Source organism: Haematobia irritans, chromosome 4 (assembly GCF_050003625.1).
Source record: "Haematobia irritans isolate KBUSLIRL chromosome 4, ASM5000362v1, whole genome shotgun sequence".
Lineage (NCBI taxonomy): Eukaryota > Metazoa > Arthropoda > Insecta > Diptera > Muscidae > Haematobia > Haematobia irritans.
Genome location: NC_134400.1, coordinates 157,610,107 through 157,636,006, shown reverse-complemented (window position 1 = coordinate 157,636,006; position 25,900 = coordinate 157,610,107). Strand labels below are relative to the sequence as shown.

General features: G+C 35.9%; 1 protein-coding gene across 4 annotated transcripts in view; it reads left to right on the top strand.

Moving 5' to 3' along the window:
• The window catches only part of LOC142237265 (capon-like protein), a 795,171-nt gene that overhangs the window by 678,877 nt on the left and 90,394 nt on the right, over positions 1-25,900 (top strand). For all 4 annotated transcript variants that reach the window (XM_075308678.1, XM_075308681.1, XM_075308680.1 and 1 more), the window contains one exon: positions 12,006-12,189. In XM_075308678.1, coding sequence (XP_075164793.1) covers positions 12,006-12,189 — 184 coding nt within the window. The remainder of the gene's footprint in view (positions 1-12,005; positions 12,190-25,900) is intronic.

Genomic DNA, 25,900 nt, shown 5'->3' with positions numbered 1-25,900 from the left:
ATAATATTTGATGTCCATGACTTTTACATTAGCTGATAACACTTTTGACCCCGAAGTTTTATATGTTTTTTACTTTTAATCATGTTTAAGTCATTTAAGAAGCATCTATCCAAAATTTCGGGTCGCCACGCTTATTCGTTTTGTCGGTAGGGAATGTTGCCGGTTGGCAACTTTGGGCAATTGTGTCTATAAAATAGTTTGTTCTGTAATTGTAAACGTATTATGTTTTATTGGATTTTGTTGTTTGTTGTTATTTTTAGAGAAAATATATACTTGGAAGAAATTTTTGTACTTACGCACGCCACGTGGGTAGGAATTCACGCTCTCGCAAATTCACGAAATGAAAAATCATAATCGCGCACGCTCACGCACGAACAACGGTTACGCTTCATGTTCTCGCACGATTCACGAGTATTTTCGTAATTCACGACAAATCTCGTGGTTCACGTATATCACCATGGATTGCGTACAAATTTCTACTACAGACTGTCATCCATAATCGAATTACTTGGGTTGCGGTAACACTTGCCGATGGCAAGGTATCATAAAACTTAAACACCGTCTTCTAAATTGTAAGTTAGTCCATACGGGGTATATATTCAACCAAAAAAAGCCGATTAAATATGTATATAATTCAGTTTAACAAAATTTTCGGTAGAAATAAAATTTTGACAAAGATAGAAAAAATAAATATAAATAAAATTTTCACAGATTTTTTTATAGAAATAAAATTTTGAAAAATTTTCTATAGAAATAAAATTTTGAAAAGTTTTTTATAGAAATAAAATGTTGACAAATTTTTCTATAGAAATAAAATATTGACAAAATTTTCTATAGAAATAAAATTTTGACAAAGTATTCTATAGAAATAAAATTTTCACAGAATTTTTTATAGAAATAAAATGTTGAGAAATTTTCTATAGAAATAAAACTTTGAAAAATTTTCTATAGAAATAAAATGTTGAAAAAATTTTCTATAGAAATAAAATGTTGACAAAATTTTCTATAAAAATAAAATTTTGAAAAATTTTCTATAGGAATAAAATTTTGAAAAATTTTCTATAGAAATTAAATTTTGACAAATTTTCTATAGAAATTAAATTTTGAAAAATTTTCTATAGAAATAAAATTTAGTTTTGTTATTGTTGGTTTGTACTTCAATCATGTTTGTTGTTTTGATCTCAGCTTAAAAATCATTGCGTTGACTAAACTACAAGAGTAGCTTAACCAACAGAGGAAAAGAATGTTTGTCAAATTTATTTGGGCAAAGCCCTATAGGCTGCAAGATGCTTGGATGGACGCACGTTTCGGAATTAACACATTCCTCATCAGCATCCTCTACTTGCAGCAATACTATCAACCAATTATCAGAACAAATTCTCGTAGCTCACCAAACCCAAAGTGAACCACATTTGAACCTTCCGAAAAAAGGTTTATGATATTTATGATATTTCGGCAAAAGTACACTATGATAAACCTTTTTTTGGAAGGTTCAAGTGTGGTTCACTTTGAACCGGATCGGATGAAATTTGCTTCTCTAAGAGGCTCCGCAAGCCAAATTTGGCGGCCGGTTTATATGGGAGCTATACGTAAAACTGGTCCAATATGGCCCATTTGCAATACCATCCGATCTACATCAATAGCAACTACTTGTGCCAAGTTTCAAGTCGATAGCTTGTTTCGTTCGGAAGTTAGCGTGATTTCAACAGACGGACGGACGGACATGCTCAGATCGACTCAGAATTTCACCTCGACCCAGAATATATATAGGGTGAGTGCAGCTAATGTTATATGCCCATTTGTTTGTACTAGTGTTAGCCATCCTCGCAACTATGAGCGGAAAATAAGAAACCCATAATTTCGGATATATTTGCGAATTTATTAAAAAACAAGTAAGGAAAGTCTAAAGTCGGGCGGGGCCGACTATATTATACCCTGCACCACTTTGTAGATCTAAATTTTCGATACCATATCACATCCGTCAAATGTGTTGGGGGCTATATATAAACGTTTGTCCCAAATACATACATTTAAATATCACTCGATCTGGACAGAATTTGATAGGCTTCTACAAAATCTATAGACTCAAAATTTAAGTCGGCTAATGCACTAGGGTGGAACACAATGTTAATAAGAAACAAGTATATACGGCCGTAAGTTCGGCCAGGCCGAAGCTTATGTACCTTCCACCATGGATTGCGTAGAAACTTCTACTGAAGACTGTAAAAGTTAAAGTGGCAGCCCGATTAAATTTCAGGCTCACTTAGACTATTCAGTCCATTGTGAAGACTGTCATCACAATCGAATTTTGGTAAATTATTTTTGGCTCGAGTGGCAACCATGATTATGAACCGGTATGGACCAATTTTTGTGTGATTGGGGATCGGCTATATATAACTATATACCGATATGGACCAATTTTGGCATGGATATTAGCGGCCTTATACGAACACCGCGTTACAAATTTCAACCGGATCGGATGAATTTTGCTCCTCCAAGAGGCTCCGGAGATCAAATCTGGGGAACAGTTTATATGGGGGCTATATATAATTATGGACCGATATGGACCAATTATTGCGTGTTTGTTAGAGACCACATTCTAAAACCATGTTCCAAATTTCAACCGGATCGGATGAATTTTGCTCCTCCAAGAGGCTCCGGAGGACAAATCTGGGAATCGATTTATATGGGGGCTATATATAATTATGGACTGATATGGACCAATTTTTGCATGGTCATTAGAGAACATATACCAATACCATGTACCAAATTTCAGGCGGATCGGATGAAATTTGCTTCTCTTAGAGGCTCCGCAAGCCAAATCGGGGGATCCGTTTATATGGGGGCTATATATAATTATGGACCGATGTGGACCAATTTTTGCATGGTTGTTAGAGACCATATATTAACACCATGTACCAAATTTCAGCCGGATCGGATGAAATTTAGTTCTCTTAGAGGTTCCACAAGCCATATCGGGGGATCGGTTTATATGGAGGCTATATATAATTATGGACCGATGTGGACCAATTTTTGCATGGTTGTTAAAGACCATATATTAACACCATGTACCAAATTTAAGCCGGATCGGATGAAATTTGGTTCTCTTAGAGGCTCCACAAGCCAAATCGGGGTATCGGTTTATATGGGGGCTATATGTAATTAGGAACCGATATGGACCAATTTCTGCATGGTTGTTAGAGACCATATACTAACACCGTGAGGAGCCACCGTGGTGCAATGGTTAGCATGCCCGCCTTGCATACACAAGGTCATGGGTTCGATTCCTGCTTCGACCGAACACCAAAAAGTTTTTCAGCGGTGGATTATCGCACCTCGGCTATAAAAAGGAGGTCCCTTGTCATTATGATTAACATGGAATCGGGCAGCACTCAGTGATAAGAGAGAAGTTCACCAATGTGGTATCACAATGGACTGAATAGTCTAAGTGAGCCTGATACATCGGGCTGCCACCTAACCTAACCTAACCTAACACCATGTACCAAATTTCAGCCGGATCGGATGAAATTTGCTTCTCTTATATGGTCCGTTTATACGTAAATATATGGTCCGTTTATACGTAAAAGTGGACCGATATGGCCCATTTGAAATACCGTCCTACCTACATCAATAACAACTACTTGTGCCAAGTTTCAATTCGATAGCTTGTTTCGTTCGGAAGTTAGCGTGATTTCAACAGACGAACGGACGGAAGGACGGACGGATGGACGGACATGCTCAGATCGACTCAGAATTTCACTACAACCCAGAATATATATACTTTATGGGGTCTTAGAGCAATATTTCGTTGTGTTACAAACGGAATGACAAAGTTAATATACCCCCATCCTATGGTGGAGGGTATAAAAAAAACATTCTAGCACGGGAGCCGCCGTGGTGCAATGGTTAGCATGCCCGCCTTGCATACACAAGGTCGTGGGTTCGATTCCTGCTTCGACCGAACACCAACAAGTTTTTCAGCGGTGGATTATCCCACCTCAGTAATGCTGGTGACATTTCTGAGGGTTTCAAAGCTTCTCTAAGTGGTTTCACTGCAATGTGGAACGCCGTTCGGACTCGGCTATAAAAAGGAGGTACCTTGTCATTGTGCTTATCATGGAATCGGGCAGCACTCAGTGATAAGAGAGAAGTTCACCAATGTGGTATCACAATGGACCGAATAGTGTAAGTGAGCCTGATACATCGGGCTGCCACCTATCCTAACCTAACCTAACGGGTAAATGTGAATTTTAACTGTCACGAAGAAAGAAAGAGTTGCAAAAATCAAACTTATCTTTGATTGCTTCATTCTCTGACAGACACAATCTATTCAGCTTGGTTTAGTTATTCGTATGTTGTTAGATAGAGAAAAAAGTTACTATACCACATTTGCTGCACTCACCCTACTTTATGGGGTCTTAGAACAATATTTCGATGTGTTACAAACGGAATGGCAAAGTTAATATACCCCCATCATATGGTGGAGGGTATTCAAATTTCTCACCTGTTGGTTTTTGTCCTTTAGGGTCAAAAGGGTTAACAAAAAATGATTTGAAATATTTGAAAAAATTGTCCTTTAGGATAAGATATGGAATTTATATGGTTCGATAACAATTTAATAAAATTAATTTTAATATTTTAATCTAACAACAATTGGGGATAGGGATTTTTTCATTTCCAAATTAATCGTTTTATATTTTTTCGGTCTGTTTGTTTTACTTCATATACGCAAAAAGTAATCCTTCCACCAAAATGAAATTTGGTGGAATTTTGGTTGAAATTTTTTTTCGTGCATTTTTGTTTATAAAATTTTAACAAATCGTGAACTATTTTGTAGGAAATTCAGATATAGTAAAATTTTTCCTTAATTTGTGTATATATTGTTTCTTTTTATATAGCTCATTTAACTAACTTATTCATACTAGAGGTGTGCACGTGAGTAATATTTTGCTCACGCTCACGCACACTCACGACGGAGAAATCTTATTCACGCACACTCACGCACGATATTTTTTGGTAGGACTCACGCTCACGCACGCTCACCAAAAGAAAATTTGTACTCACGCACTCTCACGCACGAAAATCTTTTAAATGTCGTGACTCACGAAAAATATCGTGACTAACGAAAAATGTCGTGACTCACGAATAATTTTATGAGTGATTTACCTTTAGAACCTGACTGAAAACATGAGTGTGGTTAAAATCGTTTGGGTTATAAAAATCTTACCCCCTAGGATGTCACTAAAATTATAAATGAATTCAAATCGTAAGCATTTTATGTTCGTCAGCGGGATTATTTTCGTGAGCGTGTTTTTCCGAAATTCGTACTCATGCACACTCACGAAGATATTATTTTCGTGACTCACGCTCACGCAAGACATTTGGTTGGTTAATCACGCTCACGCCGTTGCCGCCAGCGTGAGTCACGAAAATTTTCGTGACTCACGACAATTTCGTGTCACGTGCACACCTCTAATTCATACTAGAGGTGTGCACATGAGTAATAGTTTACTCACGCTCACGCACTCTCACGACTGAAAAATCATACTCACGCACGATATTTTTTGGTAGGACTCACGCTCACGCACACTTGCGAAAAGAAAATTTGTACTCACGTACACTCACGCCCGAAAACGACGTGACTCACGAAAAATATCGTGACTCACGAATAATTTTATGACTAATTTACCTTACCGAAGTGTCTGAAAACATGATCATTATTAAAATCGAGAGTGTTATTAAACTCTTAACATCACAGGTGCCACTAAAATTGTAATTGAATTTAACTCTTAAGCGTTTTATGTTGGTGAGCAGGAATATTTTCGTGAGTTTAATTCGTTATTCACGCACACTCACGAAGATATTACTTTCGTGACTCACGCTCACGCACGACATTTTGATTTGTTAAGCACGCTCACGCACACTCACGCTGTTGTCATGAGCGTGACTCACGACTCACGCACGAATCGCGAAAATTTTCGTGTCACGTGCACACCTCTAATTGATACATTATTAATGTGAGGCAAACTTCTCATATTCGCGAAACTAAAACATATGGATATCCATGAACTAAAATAATGATAAATTGGCTTTAGAGCCCAGTTTTTTCGGTGTGCGTACCAAATGCCACTTACTTTTTATGCTGGGTCATTGACAACTCGTAAAAGTTACAATGATGGTAAATCTGTCAATAAAGTCAATAGCAACAAAAACAAAACATATGCACACATTTCAAGAACTTTTAGAGCCTTTTAACGAATTGATGGCGGTTTTATGTGATATCGTAAAAACGTTGGTGAAATGTTCGTAGTGCAGGTATATATGACACCTAAATACACTCATATAAAAAGCAATAATAGCATATAAAGTTATATTTATATAATAAAATTGAATGTCTCATTCAAACTAAAGTTTCGCCATTGCCATGTACACTGGCATATGTGTCAAATTGGACACAACTGCTAATTGATGTTTGCTTTATTGAAAACTGTTTATATTGTTTATTGTTAGGCTTTAATTTAATGTAAAAGATTGGCATTTTCATTTTTTACTTGCAGGCTAAAAAGTCTAAAATAACATTGGGTTTCGACCATAATTTTTTTACCCTGCGCCATACTGTGGAACAGGGTATTATAAGTTAGTGCATATGTTTGCAACACCCAGAAGGAGACGAGATAGACACATGGTGTCTTTGGCAAAAATGTTTAGGGTGGGCTCCTGAGTCAAAGTCTAGGTCACAGTTTTAGTCCAATCGACAAGTATGTGTTTTCGCTCAGAATAGAACCTTATTGATTTTGGAAGAAATCGGTTCAGATTTAGATATAGCTCCCATATATATCTTTCGTCCGATATGGACTAATACGGTCCCAGAAGCCAGAGTATTACCCGAATTTAGTTGAAATTTTGCACTAGGAGTACAATTATTAGTGTAGTCAAGTGTGCCAAATTTTATTGAAATCGGTTCAGATTTAGATATAGCTCCCATATATATGGTTCGCCCGATTTACACTCATATGATCACAGTGGCCAATATTTTACTCCGATTTAATTGAAATTTTGCACAGGGAGTAGAATTAGCATTGTTGCAATGTGTGCCAAATTTGGTTGAAATCGGTTCAGATTTAGATATAGCTTCCATATATATGTTTTTCTGATTCGACAAAAATGGTCAAAATACCAACATTTTCCTTGTAAAATCGCGGTGCCGACTATATTATACCCTGCATCACTTTGTAGATCTAAATTTTCGAGACCATATCACATCCGTCAAATGTGTGGGGGGCTACATATAAAGGTTTGTCCCAAAATACATACATTTAAATATCACTCGATCTGGAAGAATTTGATAGATTTTAACAAAATCTATAGACTCAAAATTTAAGTCGGCTAATGCACTAGGGTGGAACACAATGTTAGTAAAAAATATGGGAAACGTTTAAATCTGAAGCAATTTTAAGGAATCTTCAAAAAAGTTTATTTATGATTTATCGCTCGATATATGTGTATTAGAAGTTTAGGAAAATTAGAGTCATTTTTACAACTTTTGGACTAAGTAGTGGCGATTTTACAAGGAAAATGTTGGTATTTTGACCATTTTTGTCGAAATCAGAAAAACATATATATGGGAGCTATATCTAAATCTGAACCGATTTCAACCAAATTTTGCACGCATAGCTACAATGCTAATTCTACTCCCTGTGCAAAATTTCAACTAAATCGGAGTTAAAAATTAGCCTCTGTGGTCATATGAGTGTAAATCGGGCGAAAGCTATATATGGGAGCTATATCCAAATCTGAACCGATTTCAACCAAATTTGGCACGCATAGCAACAATGCTTACTCTACTCCCTGTGCAAAATTTCAACTAAATCGGAGTTAAAAATTGGCCTCTGTGGTCATATGAGTGTAAATCGGGCGAAAGCTATATATGGGAGATATATCCAAATCTGAACCGATTTCAACCAAATGTGACACGCATGGCTACAATGCTAATTCTACTCCCTGTGCAAAATTTCAACTAAATCGGAGTTAAAAATTGGCCTCTGTGGTCATATGAGTGTAAATCGGGCGAAAGCTATATATGGGAGCTATATCTAAATCTGAACCGATTTGGCTGATATTTTGCAAGTTTTTCGAGACCCATAAAATATTCGGATTCGCGAAATTTGAGGAAGATCGGTTGATATACACGCCAATTATGACCAGATCGGTGAAAAATATATATGGCAGCTATATCTAAATCTGAACCGATTTTTTCCAAAATCAATAGGGATCGTCTTTGAGCCGAAACAGGACCCTATACCAAATTTTAGGACAATCGGACTAAAACTACGAGCTGTACTTTGCACACAAAAATACATCAACAGACAGACAGACGGACATCGCTAAATCGACTCAGAATTTAATTCTAAGCCGATCCGTATACTAAAAGGTTGGTCTATGATTACTCCTTCTTGGCGTTAAAAAGAAATGCACAAACTTATTATATCCTGTACCACAGTAGTGGTGAAGGGTATAAAAATACGCCACATAGTGACGATCATCATTACTGATGTTTGAATTTAGCTTTTAAATGTGTGCCAAAGCATATTCTGGCAGCAAGCGTTAGATAAAAATGTAGTTTTGTCCGTGTTTCAATAGAAACATGTCGAAAATAAAAATGGCTAAATACAGTTTAATGGTACAACCATGATGTCCAAAAAAGCCACCCAGAAAAAATTCACGAAAATTTTCCCAATTAAAATCTTAATTGAGTTTAAACAAGTATATACTATAGGTGTGCACGTGAGTAATAGTTTACTCACACTCACGCACACTCACGACTGAAAAATCATACTCACGCACGATATTTTTTGGTAGGACTCACGCACACTCACGAAAAGAACATTTGTACTCACGCACACTCACGCACGAAAATGTCGTGACTCACGAAAAATACCATGACTCACGAAAAATATCGTGACTCACGAATAATTTTATGATTAATTTACCGTACCGAAGTGTCTGAAAACATGATCATTATTAAAATCGAGAGTGTTATTTTACTCTTAACATCCCAGGTGTCACTAAAATTGTAATTGAATTTAACTCTTAAGCGTTTTATGTTGGTGAGCAGGAATATTTTCGTGAGTGTAATTCGTTACTCACGCACACTCATGAAGATATTATTTTCGTGACTCACGCTCACTCACGACATTTTGATTTGTTAATCACGCTCACGCACACTCACGCTGTTGTCATGAGCGTGACTCACGACTCACGCACGAATTACGAAAATGTTCGTGAGTCACGACAATTTCGTGTCACGTGCACACCTCTAGTATATACGGCCAGGCCGAATCTTATGTACCCTCCACCATGGATTGCGTAGAAACTTCTACTAGGTTAGGTTAAAGTGGCAGCCCGATTAAGATTCAGGCTCACTTAGACTATTCAGTCCATTGTGATACCACATTAACTAAAAGTAACTATTACATATGGGCACTTCTAGTTTTAACCGCTGAACCTTCTCGATTATTTTCTTCTGTTGAACCAACCAGATTGTTCCAAAACCATTAGCAGACTGCTTAAGTTAACGTTTTCCAGGTCCGCCAGTAATCTGAAGGTATATGCCCTTGAAATTTGCTTACGCCTTACACAAAATGCAGGGCACTCACACAAGAGCTGTTTTATTGATTCCTTTTCCTCCGCATCATGACAGCTCATACATTAGTCATTATACTTCGCACCAATAGTTTCTACTACAATCGAATCAACTGTCATCCACAATCGAATTACTTGGGTTCTTAACATCGTCTAGTTCCATACGTGGTATATATTAGACAAAAGGGAACTCTACAAATAATGACGAACCGATATGAGCTTTTGCGCGGTAATTAGATATCCAGAATTGAAATATGCGAAGTCGCTTTATATTGGCGCTATATACAATTATGAACCGATATAAACTATTTTTTGCATGAATGCTAGAGACTATATACTTACATAAAATACAAAATTTCAACTGAATCGGATGAAATTTGCTTCTCTAAGAGGCCCCGAAGGTCAAATCTGGGGATCGGTTTATATGGGGGCTATATATAATTATGGACCGATATGGACCAATTTTGGCATGGCTGTTAGAGACCACAAAGTAACACCAAGTATCAAATTTCAAACGGATCGGATGAAATGTGCTCCTGCAAAAGGTCCCGGAGGTCAAATCTGGGGATCGGTTTATATGGGGGCTATATATAATTATGGACCAATTTTGCCATGGTTGTTAGAGACCACATACTAACACCACGTATCAAATTTCAAACGGATCGGATGAAATATGAATTATAGGGGATCTGGGGATCGGATTATATGGCGGCTATATGTAAAAGTGGTTCAATATGGCTCATGTGCAATACTATCCGATCTACCATCAATAGCAACTACTTATGCCAAGTTTCCAGTCGATAACTTGCTTCATCAGGAAGTTAGCGTGATTTCAACAAACGGACGAACGGACATGCTTAGTTCTACTCAGAATTTCACCACGACCCAGAATATATTATGGGGTCTTAGAGCAATATTTCGATGTGTTATAAACGGAATGACAAAATTAACAACCCCCCCCATCCTATGGTGGAGGGTATAAAAATATTCAATTAAAAATTTAATAGATACAAAAAAATTTTAAATTGAAACGAAAATCAATCATAAAAATTAGTAGTATAAATTAATTTTTTAATTGATACTATCATTTCTGTTATTGAAGACATTTCTATTAAAAAGTTAATTGGATCAATTAATTCCGTGAATGAATCAGATTTTTTTTTGTGTGCAGAAAAAAAGAAGGAATATGATCAGCTCAAACATGTTTTAAGAGCAAAATGTTATTTTTGGGTGGTGACCATGTAACATGGTTTTCGCAACCATGTTATTTTCTCGGAAATCATGTATCTGATTTCGGCAAGCAGTTTATATTTGATGATAAAATAACATTGTAGTGACAAACATGTTACATGGTCACCATACAAAAATAACATTTTGCTCTTGAAACATGTTTGAGGTGATCATATTCCTTCTCTGAGTGTAAATGGATTGTTTTTCCCGCCAAACGACTTCAAAAAAAGTAAGAAAAGTCCTGCACCACTTTGTCGATCGACATTTTTTTCCAATTTCTAGGGTAGTACATACAAAGATTTACACTCAAAAAAAAGTTTACTTGGATCCCAAGAGTTTGACCTTCCTTTAAGGATTTTGGTATTGATTCCGAGCCATAGATGCGGCTTCTATAAAATAAAGAAATTTTTTAGCGACCTATCTGGCTTTAAATCTAGGACCAATAAAATTAAAATTAGGATATAGATCTAATTTATCAAATTTTCATTCTCTTTTCGGGGTTTATTAATAAAGGTACTCACGTACAAACAAATGTCAGTTTAAAAATCTTAATTATAACGGAGTAAAAAACGTTTTCTTAATTCCAAACAAAACTTTAAACCAAAGACGCTAAATCCTCAAAATAAGTCTTAGCCTATATTTGAAGCGTTTTTATCTTAAATCTAAAGTTTTAATATTTCAGTTAATTTAAGGACAATTTCTTTGATTCAAAAATGTGTTTCTTTACTTTAAGGAAAATTAGCCTTAGTTCAAAGACATACGACTTTAACGGAGAGACGCAAATTTACCAATTTATATGTATTGGCCTATGAAAGGCTTTGTATTACTATTTGTTTAATAAATGAAATGAAATGAAATGAAATTAGTAAAGCCAAGTTGACTTTAGGTCAACTAAAATTTTTTTCATGTAGTAATACACATTTTTTGTCGAATCACTCAACTGGGACTAGGACAAATCGACTTTATTGAAAAGTTGATCGTACAAGGAAAATAATCAGATAAATACGCCTTCTGCGCTAAGCAAAATTCACATTCGTATTTTAAGGATTTTTTTGTATTCTATATTAGATGAAAATATCAATGATCTTTATAAGATTATAAGTATGAAAATATCAATGCTCTTATCATTTCAGTCCCAGGCGATGCGTATAGTACGCACAGTTGGACAGGCTTTTGAAGTATGCCACAAATTCAACATTCATAAAAATTCCCTGGACCACACAGAAGATCGTTCTGATATCTCGTCATCAGAACTCTTAGATGTGGAGACTCGTTCCGATCAGCATTTGAGTGATGAGGATGTCCATAACAAGAAAGGTGAGTAAATAAAAAATAATTATTCATACACTGAAAGTAGCGTTCTTCTCCAAAACACGTATATACAATAGTAAGTTCGGCCGGGCCGAATCTTAAATACCCACCACCATGAATCAAATATAATTGTTTCCTTTGAAAATTTCAGGGGGGTTTGATGACAGATATTTTCCCAAGCAGATCAGTTCAACCAGTATACTTCCCACAGATAAATGTAAAGATAAAGAGATATGCTGGCAAATTTGTTTAGGCAGTAGCCGACTATCAAACCCCTTTTTCGGGATGTTCAAGTGTAGTTCACGTTGGGTTGAGTGAATTACCCGAATTTATTCTGATAATTGGTTGATAGTTTTGCTGCAAGTAGAGGATGCTGATGAGGAATGTGGTAATTCCGAAACAGCTGTACATCCAACCATCTTGCAGTCTATAGGGCTTTGCCCAAATAAATTTGACAAGCATACTTTTCCTCTGTTGGTTAAGCTACACTTGTAGTTTAGTCAATGCATGGCTTTTAAGTTGAGATCAAAAAAAAAAAAAAAAAAAAAAAACAACAATAACGTGTAAAGATTTTACCTATGAAGACTAGATCAGATTCTGAATTTATAAGAACCATTTTTTGTTTGAGTTTTAGAGGAATCACAAACATCTCTTGTAAGTGTGTAAGAAAATGATGAAATAACGCCTTGATTTGAAATCTATAATCTGTGGATTTTTATCTCAAGTATTTAAATGACGACGAGAAGTAAAATCTGGAAATTTTGCATTCAGTTTCAAGCAATTTTCATGATCAGTGCGCCTTCTATACCCTCAATAAGTGAAATCGGTCTATATGGAAGCCTTACCAAATGGACCGATAAAACTAAATCATATACACTTTGTTATGGGTCTAAAATGCCAGTATACTTTCAATTTGTGGCAAATCGGTTAAAAACTACAATTTCTAGAAACCCTTGGAGTTACTCAATATATTCGGCACACCCCTTTATGGTCCTAGAATACCTCTACATTTCCAATTTCAGGCAAATTGGATAAAAACTACGGTTTCTAGAAGCCCAAGAAGTAAAATCGGGAGATCGGTTTATATGGGGGCTATATCAAAACATGGTCCGATAATCACTATTTTCGGCGCATCTCTTTATTTCCCTAGAATACCTCTAGATTTCCAATTTCAGGCAAATTGGATAAAAACTACGGATTCTAGAATCCCAAGAAGTAAAATCGGGAGATCGGTCTATATGGGTGCTATATCAAAACATAGACCGGTACACACCATTTTCGACACACGTCTTTATGGTCCAAAAATACCTCTAGATTTCCAATTTCAGACAAGTTGGATAAAAACTGCGGATTCTAGAAGCCCAAGAAGTAAAATCGTGAGATCGGTCTATGTGAGTGCTATATCAAAACATGGACCGATAGGCACTATTTTCGGTAAACTTTTTGATGGTCCTAAAATACATCTAGATTTCCAATTTCAGGCAAATTGGATAAAAACTACAGTTTTTATAAGCCAAAGACCCCAAATCGGGAAGTCGGTTTATATGGGCACTATATCAAAATTTGGACCGATATAGCCCATCTTCGAACTTGACCTGCCTGCAGACAAAAGACGAGTTTGTGCAAAATTTCAGCACGATTGCTTCATTATTGAAGACTGTAGCGTAATTACAACAGACAGACAGACGGACAGGCGGACATGCTTATATCGTCTTAGAATTTCTCCCTGATCAAGAATATATATACTTTATATATTCGGAAATCGATATTTCGATGTGTTACAAACGGAATGACAAACTTATTATACCCCGACACCATTCTATGGTGGTGGGTATAAAAACGGAATCTTATACACTCAAACAAAAAAGTGAACTCTATTTCATATGAACTATTTTATTTTTATACCCACCACCATAGAATGGTGACGGGGGTATAATAAGTTTATCATTCCGTTTGTAACACATCGAAATATCGATTTCCGACTATATGAAGTATATATATTCTTGATCAGGGAGAAATTCTAAGACGATATAACGATGTCCGTCTGTCTGCCTGTTGTAATCACGCTACAGTCTTCAATAATGAAGCAATCGTGCTAAAATTTTGAACAATCTCTTCTTTTGTCTGCAGGCAGGTCAAGCTCGAAGATAGGCTATATCGGTCCAGGTTTTGATATAGTCCCCATATAAACCGACCTCCCGATTTGGGGTCTTGGGCTTAAAGAAATCGTAGTTTTTATCCAATTTGCCTGAAATTTGAAATCTAGAGGTATTTTATGACCATAAAGAGGTGTGCCAAAAATGGTGAGTATCGGTCCATGTTTTGGTATAGCCCCCATATAGACCGATCTCCCGATTTTACTTCTTGGGCTTATAGAAACCGCAGTTTTTATTCAATTTACCTGAAATTGGAAATCTAGAGGTATTGTAGGACCACAAATACTTGTGCCAAAAATTGTGAGTATCGGTCCATATTTTGGTATAGCCCCCATATAGACCGATCTCCCGATTTTACTTCTTGAGTTTATAGAAAACGCAGTTTTTATTCAATTTACCTGAAATTGGAAAACTAGAGGTATTGTAGGACCACAAATACGTGTGCCAAAAATTGTGAGTATCGGTCCACGTTTTGGTATGGTCCCCATATAAAACGACCTCCTGATTTGGGGTCTTGGGCTTATAGAAACCGTAGTTTTTATCCAATTTGTCTGAAATTGGAAATCTAGAGGTATTTTAGGACCATAAAGAGGTGTGCCGAAAATGGTGAGTATCGGTCCATGTTTTGGTATAGCCACCATATAGACCGATTTCCCGATTTTAGTTCTTGGGCTCCTAGAATCCGAAGTTTTTATCCTATTTGTCTGAAATTGGAAATCTAGAGGTATTTTCGGGTCATAAAGAGGTGTGCCGAAAACGGTGAGTATCGGTCCATATTTTAGTATAGCTCCCATAAGAACGATCTTCCGATTTAACTCCTTGGGTTTCTAGAAACCGTAGTTTTTATCTGATTTGCCTAAAATTTTAAATATTTTGGTATTTTAGGCTCACAAAAACGTGTATCGGATTAAGTTTTTATCGGTCCATTTGGTAATGCCTCCATATAGACCGACTTCACTTCTTGAGGGTGTAGAAGAATATAAAATTTCCAGATTTTACTTCTACAGATTTAAGATTTCAAATCAAGACGTTATTTTATAATTTTCTTGCACACTTACAAGAGATGTTAATGATTCCTCTAAAACTCAAACAAAAATGGTTCTTATAAATCCAGAATCTGATATAGTCCTCATAGGTGAAATCTTTAAATTTATCTTCGGGAAGTGTCCTCAAGTCATCAAGCCCTCCTGAAATTTCAAAGGAAACCCTAATATTTGGTTCATGGTGGTGGGTGTTTAAGATTCGGCCAGGCCGAACTTACTGCTGTATATACTTGTTTTTTAATAAAACTGTGTATTATATTCTTATTTTCTTATGTTTAGTTTACGTCACTAAAGTTAGCAAAATATTATTCAAATAAGAAACATTTGCTCACACTGGGAAAAATTTAACTGAAGTCAACTAATTTTCTTCCGTTGGCATTAGCGCCACTTATTTTGACTGTAGCTCTTTAAGGAAATACTTTATAACACAATGGGTATTTAGTTTGTCTAAACTTTCGTTCACAAGTAAAATATTTTTTGTTTGATTGTAGACATTTTGTTCCAAAAAACAAAACTCTTAAAAGCAATTAAAAGACAATAACTAGTACGCTATTCATGCACTCTGGTCTATATCCTCCTAATCAGAATAGTTTAAATACAAGGGAATTTTGTTTTGTTTCAAATTTCATTCCTGATTAAAGCGTTGGGTTGTTTTGATTTTTTTTAATGTTTCAATAAAATATAAAAATTTATTTACTTTATCAATGATCCCCCATAATGTTTAATATTTTTATGACATAAGCCATTGCACGGAAAAGTCGTAAACATAACATTTATTTATCCCATGTATAAAGCTGAGACACGCGTTCTTCTGTACTTTGGCTTTTGGGCTGAGTTGAGGATGATAATGATGGTGATGGTATTTTTTTCCAACGTTGCAGACTTCTTGGAAATCGTTAAATTTTATATTGGGTGCTGATATTCGCTTTATTAAGAAATTCTCACATAACACTAAGGATCAATAAGAATAGTTAGCAGATGTGATATGTGATAGTTACATTGACAGATTATAATCGAAATAAAATACATGTATGAACAGGCTCAAGGGTCCTCCAAACTAAAAAACTCATATATTATAGTATTGGACAATCGAAAAAGTCTTTGGGTATTTTGTCACTTATGTCATACCATATGGTGTGACTAAGGTGATATATTAAAAAAAATAAAAAAGTGTAAATTCGGAAAAGTTAGAAAAAGGTTACATCTGCTCCAAAAAGATTGAAAAAAATAGTAAGGAAAGTCTAAAGTCGGGCGGGCCGACTATATTATACCCTGCGCCACTTTGTAGATCTAAATTTTCGATACCATATCACATCCGTCAAATGTGTTGGGGGCTATATATAAAGGTGTGTCCCAATTACATACATTTAAGTATCACTCGATCTGGACAGCATTTGATAGACTTCTACAAAATCTATAGACTCAAAATTTAAGTCGGCTAATGCACTAGGGTGGAACACAATGTTATTAAAAAAATATGGGAAATATTTAAATCTGAAGCAATTTTAAGGAAACTTCGCAAAAGTTTATTTATGATTTATCGCTCGATATATATGTATTAGAAGTATAGGAAAATAAGAGTCATTTTTACAACTTTTCGACTAAGCAGTGGCGATTTTACAAGGAAAATTTTGGTATTTGGACCATTTTTGTCGAAATCAGAAAAACATATATTCCACTCCCTGTGCAAAATTTCAATTAAATCGGAGTTAAAAATTGGCCTCTGTAGTCATATGAGTGTAAATCGGGCGAAAGCTATATATGGGAGATATATTTAAATCTGAACCGATTTCAACCAAATTTGGCACGCATAGCTACAATCCTAATTCTACTCCCTGTGCAATATTTCAACTAAATCGGAGTAAAAGATTGGCCACTGTAGTCATATGAGTGTAAATCGGGCGAACGATATATATGGGAGCTACATCTAAATCTGAGCCGATTTCAATAAAATTTGGCACACTTGACTACACTACTAATTGTACTCCTAGTGCAAAATTTCAACCAAATTGGGGTAAAACTCTGGCTTCTGGGACCGTATTAGTCCATATCGGGCGATAGATATATATATGGAAGCTACATCTAAATCTGAACCGATTTCAATAAAATTTGGCACACTTGACGACACTACTAATTGTACTCCTAGTGCAAAATTTCTACCAAATTGGGGTAAATTTCTGGCTTCTGGGACCGTATTAGTCCATATCGGGCGAAAGATATATATGGGACCTATATCTAAATCTGAACCGATTTCAATCAAATTTGGTACACATGACTATACTACCAATTGTACTCCTTGTGCAAAATTTCAAGCTAATCGGGATAAAACTCTGGCTTCCGGGTCCATATAAGTGCATATCGGGCGAAAGATATATATGGGAGCTATATCTAAATCTGAACCGATTTCAATCAAATTTGGCACACTTGACTATACTAAAGGGTGATTCTTTTGAGGTTAGGATTTTCATGCATTAGTATTTGACAGATCACGTGGGATTTCAGACATGGTGTCAAAGAGAAAGATGCTCAGTATGCTTTGACATTTCATCATGAATAGACTTACTAACGAGCAACGCTTGCAAATCATTGAATTTTATTACCAAAATCAGTGTTCGGTTCGAAATGTGTTTATCGACAAATTTTGTTCAGCGATGAGGCTCATTTCTGGTTGAATGGCTACGTAAATAAGCAAAATTGCCGCATTTGGAGTGAAGAGCAACCAGAAGCCGTTCAAGAACTGCCCATGCATCCCGAAAAATGCACTGTTTGGTGTGGTTTGTACGCTGGTGGAATCATTGGACCGTATTTTTTCAAAGATGCTGTTGGACGCAACGTTACGGTGAATGGCGATCGCTATCGTTCGATGCTAACAAACTTTTTGTTGCCAAAAATGGAAGAACTGAACTTGGTTGACATGTGGTTTCAACAAGATGGCGCTACGTGCCACACAGCTCGCGATTCTATGGCCATTTTGAGGGAAAACTTCGGAGAACAATTCATCTCAAGAAATGGACCGGTAAGTTGGCCACCAAGATCATGCGATTTGACGCCTTTAGACTATTTTTTGTGGGGCTACGTCAAGTCTAAAGTCTACAGAAATAAGCCAGCAACTATTCCAGCTTTGGAAGACAACATTTCCGAAGAAATTCGGGCTATTCCGGCCGACTATACGACTAAGTGTTATGTTTGTACAAAATTTCAAGCAAATCGGTATAAATCTTTGGCTGCTGGGTCCATATTAGTGCATATCGGGCGAAAGATATATATGGGAGCTATATTTAAATCTGAACCGATTTCTTCCAAAATCAATAGGGTTCTATTCTGACCCAAATTAGGAATATGTGCCAAATTTGTAGGCGATTGGACTTAAATTGCGACCTAGACTTTGATCACAAAAATCACAGACAGACGGACGGACGGATGGACGGACAGACGGACAGACGGACATGGTTATATCGACTCAGGGACCCACCCTGAGCATTATTGCCAAAGACAATTAGTGTATATCTCGTCTCCTTCTGCACTAACTTATAATACCCTGTTCCACAGTGTGGCGCAGGGTATAAAAAGTGTAAATTCGGAAAAGTTAGAAAAAGGTTACATCTGCTCCATCTGCTCCATCTGAAAAAATGAAGAAATTTCAATTTTTTAAACAATGGACAAATGCCACTCAAGCCTGCAAATTGAATTTGGAAAGTTTATTGAAAACTGTATTAGTTCGTGTAGTACAACAATTGTTTGCTAGATGTCGTTTTGGAAAATGCTTCTTACTCTGGTCGACCTATCGTTGGAAAGAATTGACTTGGATCGATACATAAGCAGCCATGTCATCACTAGAAGAAAATAGAAATTCATCAAGAGTAATGGGATGCTTACAAGATGAATCTGAGTGGATATAAGAGAGAGCTGAGAAGGGTTCAGCACAACTTTTGAAATGATTACTATAGCAGTATTGAAAACACGTCCGAGACTTCGGAAGGTATTGGCATCCACTAAAACCTCTCCGGGTTTAGTTAAAACACCGGAGGGCCATTGGGCAACGTCCACTCAGGAGACGCTGGAGGTAATATTGGCCATACATCAGACGGCTTAACAATGATTGTCGACGATATATAAAGACTATACTAATTTAGCATAATTCCAAGAAAGTGAAAAGAGACAAAAGTCATTTTCATTTCTAAAGAGGAAAATCCTTCCACCAGGGTGGGATGGATTTCCGGCCAATGATATTATCCTTATTACTTCTTATGACTCTAGAGGAGTTTATAGATATTTGTCTTAGAAGTAGCATTGATTCAAAGAGAGAGAAAGATCTTTTGGGACCGCATTGTACTACATGACTCCCGAAATCTGTTCAGGAGTATTTCGTTAGAACTGAATGTCTAAACTCTTCTGGGAAACTCGGTATGTTCAAGGAATCGATGAATAGAACTAAGCGTACAAGATTCCAAGTGGGGATATAAGATATAAGAGAACACGAAATCACAAAATCTGATTTCAAAAGTTCCCGGAAGAGAAAACAGGTTGCCATGAAGACAGAATTAGAATTGAAATTTTATAGCATAGCTCATGATTCTAAAGTTTCAGCAAATATGACGCGGTGCAATCGGGAGGAGGATATAATTTAATTGATGCTAACTTTAGGAAGGTATCTACTACAAACCAAATGTGATCGAATCGGTCTCCAAAATTTGAAAATGTAATTTAATTCTTAACGGGTCAGGCAAATTTATTTTTTCATGTGTGTCTATGAAGAAATGAAAGCTCAATGTGTGTCCATTAAAAAATAATTGACGCTTTTCTAGACATCGAAGAGGCACTTAATAACATCTATCCGACTTCGATATTAAATGGATGGACAACTCTGAGTGTTGATCAAGGGACAGGCGAACTTCTAACGAAGATACGTATTTCAGCCACACTAGGGCAAGCAAACATTCAAAGATATGTGAACAGAAGCACTCCCCAAGGAGGAGTTCTATTATTTCTCAGTCATCCGGGGGTTTCCCTGTATAATATCTACATCCTACAAAGACAGAACTGGTCATTTACTCCGAAGAAGGCAAATTGCCTACGGTTAAGCCCATCTCCTAAGATGGTGTTGATATTCCCTCTGGTGAGTATTCAAAACACCTTTGGGTTATGTTGGACAGGAGGCGGAACTTTTTGCATAATATTCAATAAAGGGCGAGAAAAACCACGGTAGCCTTGTACTCGTGCAAAAAGGCAATACGGAAAAGGTGGGAACTAAAACCGAAAATTGTGGCTGTATACGGCAGTGGTTAGACGTATAATAATATGTGGTGTTGTGGTCTTGCAACCAGCTCTTCAGCACTCGACAAGTTTAGAATGTCGTATTTGTGTATCTCAGGCGCATTCAGTAAGACAGGAACAGGTTGTCTTAATTTCATGCGAAAAATTGCGAAATTTTGAAAATATTTGAGGTTAAGGGTTTCAGACAAGCGTTAGATTGCATTAAACATCATAAAAAATATACAAATTAATTATTTGTCAAAATATAACAAAATTTTTTAATAAACATCCAAAACACTGAATTCGGATCACACCTAAATAAGTGATGCATATTCAGTGCAATGGCTGTTGAAATGATGGACATCTGTCCTATGACAAGCCCATGTTAAATTCATCGCTTCTGCGCCAATTTTTCACCACTTCCGGATCCAAAAAGAACATTTTCACTACTTTTTTGGCGACGCTTTTTTTTTGCTGGGCAGTAAAAAAACGCTATCTGTGCAGTTAAAATAAAGAACAACTTTGGGAGGACATTGTTGGAAGTGCTTTAAAAGTTGTGCCTTTAGTAGAACTTCCAAATTTTTTTGCTGGAAAATAATGCTAGATGTCCGAAACGCAGTGGATAACACTCTGTTGGAACCCCTTTTCGACAAGAAATTTGCAACTCTTATTCCCAAACAGTGAGGCGTGGAGTACACAAATCCTAGGAAATAGAAGGTTTGGTTCTAAATTGAATGTAGAAGTGAGTTTTGGGGTATACATGGAACTTAAAATAGCGAAAATATTACCAACCTGCTATAAAATCCTTGAACGCCGAAAACGGGTGACTGGCGAAGCGAAACAGTTAGCAAGGCTAGGAACTATCTTACATATTCCAGGGGAACTACACGGATGAAAAAGACTGTTTTTCATATGTTTGGCTATAAACATGATATGTTTGGAACACAAATTTTTAAACACAATATTTTTGAGTGCAAGCATATAATGTTCATAAACTAGCATAACATGTTTGGGACATATATGTTAATATGTTAGAACATATTATGTTTGGGACATAAAATGTTTGTAAATATAATATGCTTGGATGCAAACATATATTAATTTAGAAATAGCCTATAAACATATATGTGTTTAGTAGCTTGGAGCGCTATTTAACAGGGAGCGATATTGAATTAAGTTGGTGGTTGTTGCTTGTTATTACAAAATTAACATTTTATTTTTCCTTGGGCAATTGATCAGCTACTTCTTTGATCCTTACAAACTGTGTGGTCCGCTGTTCGAATCCCCGTCCGGCAAAAGGTAAAATTAAAATAAAAAAAAATCATAAAATTGAATAATTTCTTCTACAATGTTTGTATTACAGAAAAAGGTGCTAAGAACTAAAAAATCTCGTGGAAGTGAGAAAGATGTCGGGGAATATACAATTGGGCAGAAACAAAATTTTGAGCATTCAGGTCGAAAACCTATGTTGTTAGCACCTATATTACCTGTTTATTTTCATAATTCATTATGATTGTAAATATAAAAATAAATAAATAAAATTTTGAGCACAATATTGTTTGCGAGAATTTTTTTAAGCATATAATATTTTTGGGTGCAAAATGCTTCCAAACATATTATATGTTCACAAAATAACATATTGTTTTTTGGAAGACAACATTATTGAATTTGGATGCAAAAATACAAAATGTTTGGAACTTAGACTACCCAATCATATATTGTTTAGACCAATATGCTTTCAAACATATTATATATTGGAAGAGATCAAACATATAAATGTTTGGGCAATACCCAAAAATGTATATGCTTGAAGCAAAATATGTTTGGGAGTATATGTTACAGAAGCGATTTTTTGTGAGGGTGTAGCATCTGTTGGTATACCTCTGGCTACCGGCAAGCTCTTACTGCGTGAGAACGCTGTTATGACGGCAAGTACCCGATGAGAGAATTGCAAGTGTTGTAACGACACTAAGCAAATATGGCCCCATTTAAACTCACACTGTTAGAAAAATATGTTTTTCATATGTTTCGATATAAACAAAATGTGTTTCGGGCACAATTTTTAAACACAATATATTTAAGTGCAAACATGTAATGTTCTCAAACTAACACTAAATGTTTGGAACACATATGTTAATATGTTAGAATATATTATGTTTGGGGCATGCATGTTTCATAAAAATTATATGTGTGAATGTAAACATATATAAATTTTCAAATTTCGAGTAAACATATATATGTTGTGATATTTTATTCAGAGAGTGACAGAGAGAGAGAGAGAGAGTATAGGGAAAGAAATAGAGATAAAAACCGGGAGGGTCGACGAAAGATATCAAATTAACACAGCGAGAGAATCAAAAGAGAGCAATTTCTGTGAAACCGCTTATATGTTGTTTCGGAAACTGCTTTATGATAAGGCCAAAAATTGTATATGCTTAAGTCTAAATATTATTTAATTTAAGCCTAATTATTATTTAATTTGTGTATATTATAAAATTATTTATGTATGTTTATACTCGACTCCACGTTCTCCTTTTGTTAGAGTTTTTGAATTCCTTCCAAAATTTCAAACTTTTATACCAAAACCAGTTTTTTATTACAAAATTGTTATTTTTGCAATAAAAAAATAATATCTTAGCCAAAAGCTCAGTCCATTTCGTTTATATCAAGCACTGTTTCTGACTGTAAATCTTTAATAACCCACATTTCGAAGTTTCATTATAAAAATTTAATATAGTATAGATATAAATGTGTAAATTAAAAAAAAAATTGGTGTTTGGTCGGAGCAGGGATTGAACCCACGACCCTTTGCATGTACGGCAGACATGCTAACCACTGCTCCACGTTGCCAACACATGTATGTTTCTGTTAAATAATGTTATGTTTGCATGGGCTCGTGGGCGTTTCAAACTATGCTATATAAATGTAACTTATAACGATAATTGTCTACTGGTGACTATAACAGCTACGTAGCTCAGTGGTAGTGTGTTGGCTTACAAACTGTATGGTCCTCGGTTCGATTCTCCGTCCAGGCGAAAGGTAAAATTTAAAAAAAAATATAAAATTGAATAATTTCTTCAACATTATTTGTATTACAGAAAAAGGTGCAAAGAACTAAAAAATTTCGTGGAAGTGAAAATTATGTTAGGGAATAAGCACAATCTTCTTTGGGGAAAATTCTTCCAAGCATATAATATTTTTGGGCTCAAAATGCTTCCAAACATATTATATGTTCACATAAAACAAACATATTAATGTTTCGGCAGTATCCAATAATATATGTGCTTCCTGCAAAATATGTTTGGAACATATGTTAGAGAAGCGATTTTTTTTGAGGGTGCAGATATCACTCCCGATATCTGCTATAATGGGTCGCTACCTGATAGGCGAATTTGCAGAAACTATTGGTGCAAAGTATAATGTCTACTGTATAAGCTGTCATGATGCGGAGGAAAAGGAATCAATTAAACATCTCTTGTGTGAGTGTCCTGCATTTTGTGTAAGGCGTAAGCGAATTTAAGCAGTATATAGCTTTAGATTACTGGCGGATCTGGCAAACGTTAACTGAAGCAGTCTGCTAATGTTTTTGGAACAGTCAGGTTGGTTCAACAGAAGAAATTTGTAAAGTTTACGGAGACGATACTGCATCAATACGTGCTAACTTCCGTATTGGAAATTTCGATGTGGTAGGGCTCTCTGGTCGATCTATCGTTAAAAAGTCTACGAAATTTTGGAAACGTTTGACCAGGGCCTTCAAATGTGAAGCCATGACATCGCCAAGGAACTACACATTCATCAGAAAACGATGGGTAGAAAACGAGATTCGATATACGATATCGTACATGACTTGCCGTCGTGGAATCGAGCCATTTTTGAAGCGAATGATAACATGAAAATTGGCTCAAAGACCACAACACATCACTGTCGAAAAAGTGGGTTGCCCTCAGCACATTACCTTGCTTAGGTGGGGGGAGTAAAAAATAAGACCTCGGCATTAGATGTATGATTTTTTCTTCGCATACCACATGTACACCGGTAGTAATTTTTATCATACCATCCCTCAACATATCCCCCTTCTCGTTTGTGGGTTGTCAAAATCAATTTTCACACATGCAAGGCAGACAGTTTTTTTTTTGTTTTTTTTGCAAATTTTCACTTTATGGATTTTTAAAATCTATCATAAAATTTACGATTTACATCAACTGTCGAACACAGATAATTTCTGTTAAACCAACAAAAAAAAACAAAAGCAAAATTGAGTTGGACGTGTGCTCGATATTTTTTTTTTGTGGAGGAGAAATTGTTTGTTCTTTTTTTTTTTGCTTTTGTTAATGGACTATTGTTCTTATTTCAGTTGCGGAAGATTTTATGTTGAGTATATTTTCATAGATTTTCTTTTGTTCTTTACATTCAATGGAAATTTTCCATTATCCTATACATCTTGTGTAATTATATTCAATATGTTTTTGTGGTTGATTTTCATTGCATTTTCTTTTTCTTGTGTATAGTGGAAATTTTCTTACGAGAGCGATGCTACAAATTTTACTCACGTCACATCTAGATAGTTTATTCCATTTGGCCAAAAACGAAATATCACCTAAGGGAATGAATTAACCTCAAATCCCAATATTTCTTCTTTATTGTTTGACAGTGCTAGGATTTGTAGGCCATGGTTCGATGTTTGTACGTTGTTCATACCACCAATGCGCTTTTAAATTTGCTTGCTAAGTAATAGCATGCCCAAATGATCAGTTCTTTTTGCAAAAACGGTTTCACTCTTGATATCAGTAATAACGGACAATTGCCTGAGAATAAAGTTGCAAAACTATGTGTGTTAAGTACACGGACAATTGCATGAGTCTACTGGCAGACGTCGGAAATATAAACTAAAGCGTTTTACCCTCCTCTAACTATTTGTTGTGGATTGTACCTTGTGAATCCTTGAAAACGGTGATCATCACCTTTTCGGCCGATGGAAGGCTGTTCTCGCCTTCTGTGATGTACTCAATTTTTCCACTGTTCATTCCTTGGTAACAGTGCAGAAACTTCCTGGGGTTAAGTCTAACCACTGCATTAGAAATATGATCACCTCAACCAGGATTCAAGAGCTTAATGTAATTTTTGGACGGGGAACATCCCAGCAAAAAAAGCGTCGCCAAAAAAAGTAATAAAAATATTCTTTTTGGATCCGGAAGCGGTGAAAAATTGACGCAGAAGCGATAAATTTAACATGGGCTTTCCATAAGACGGAAGTTCTCCATTTCA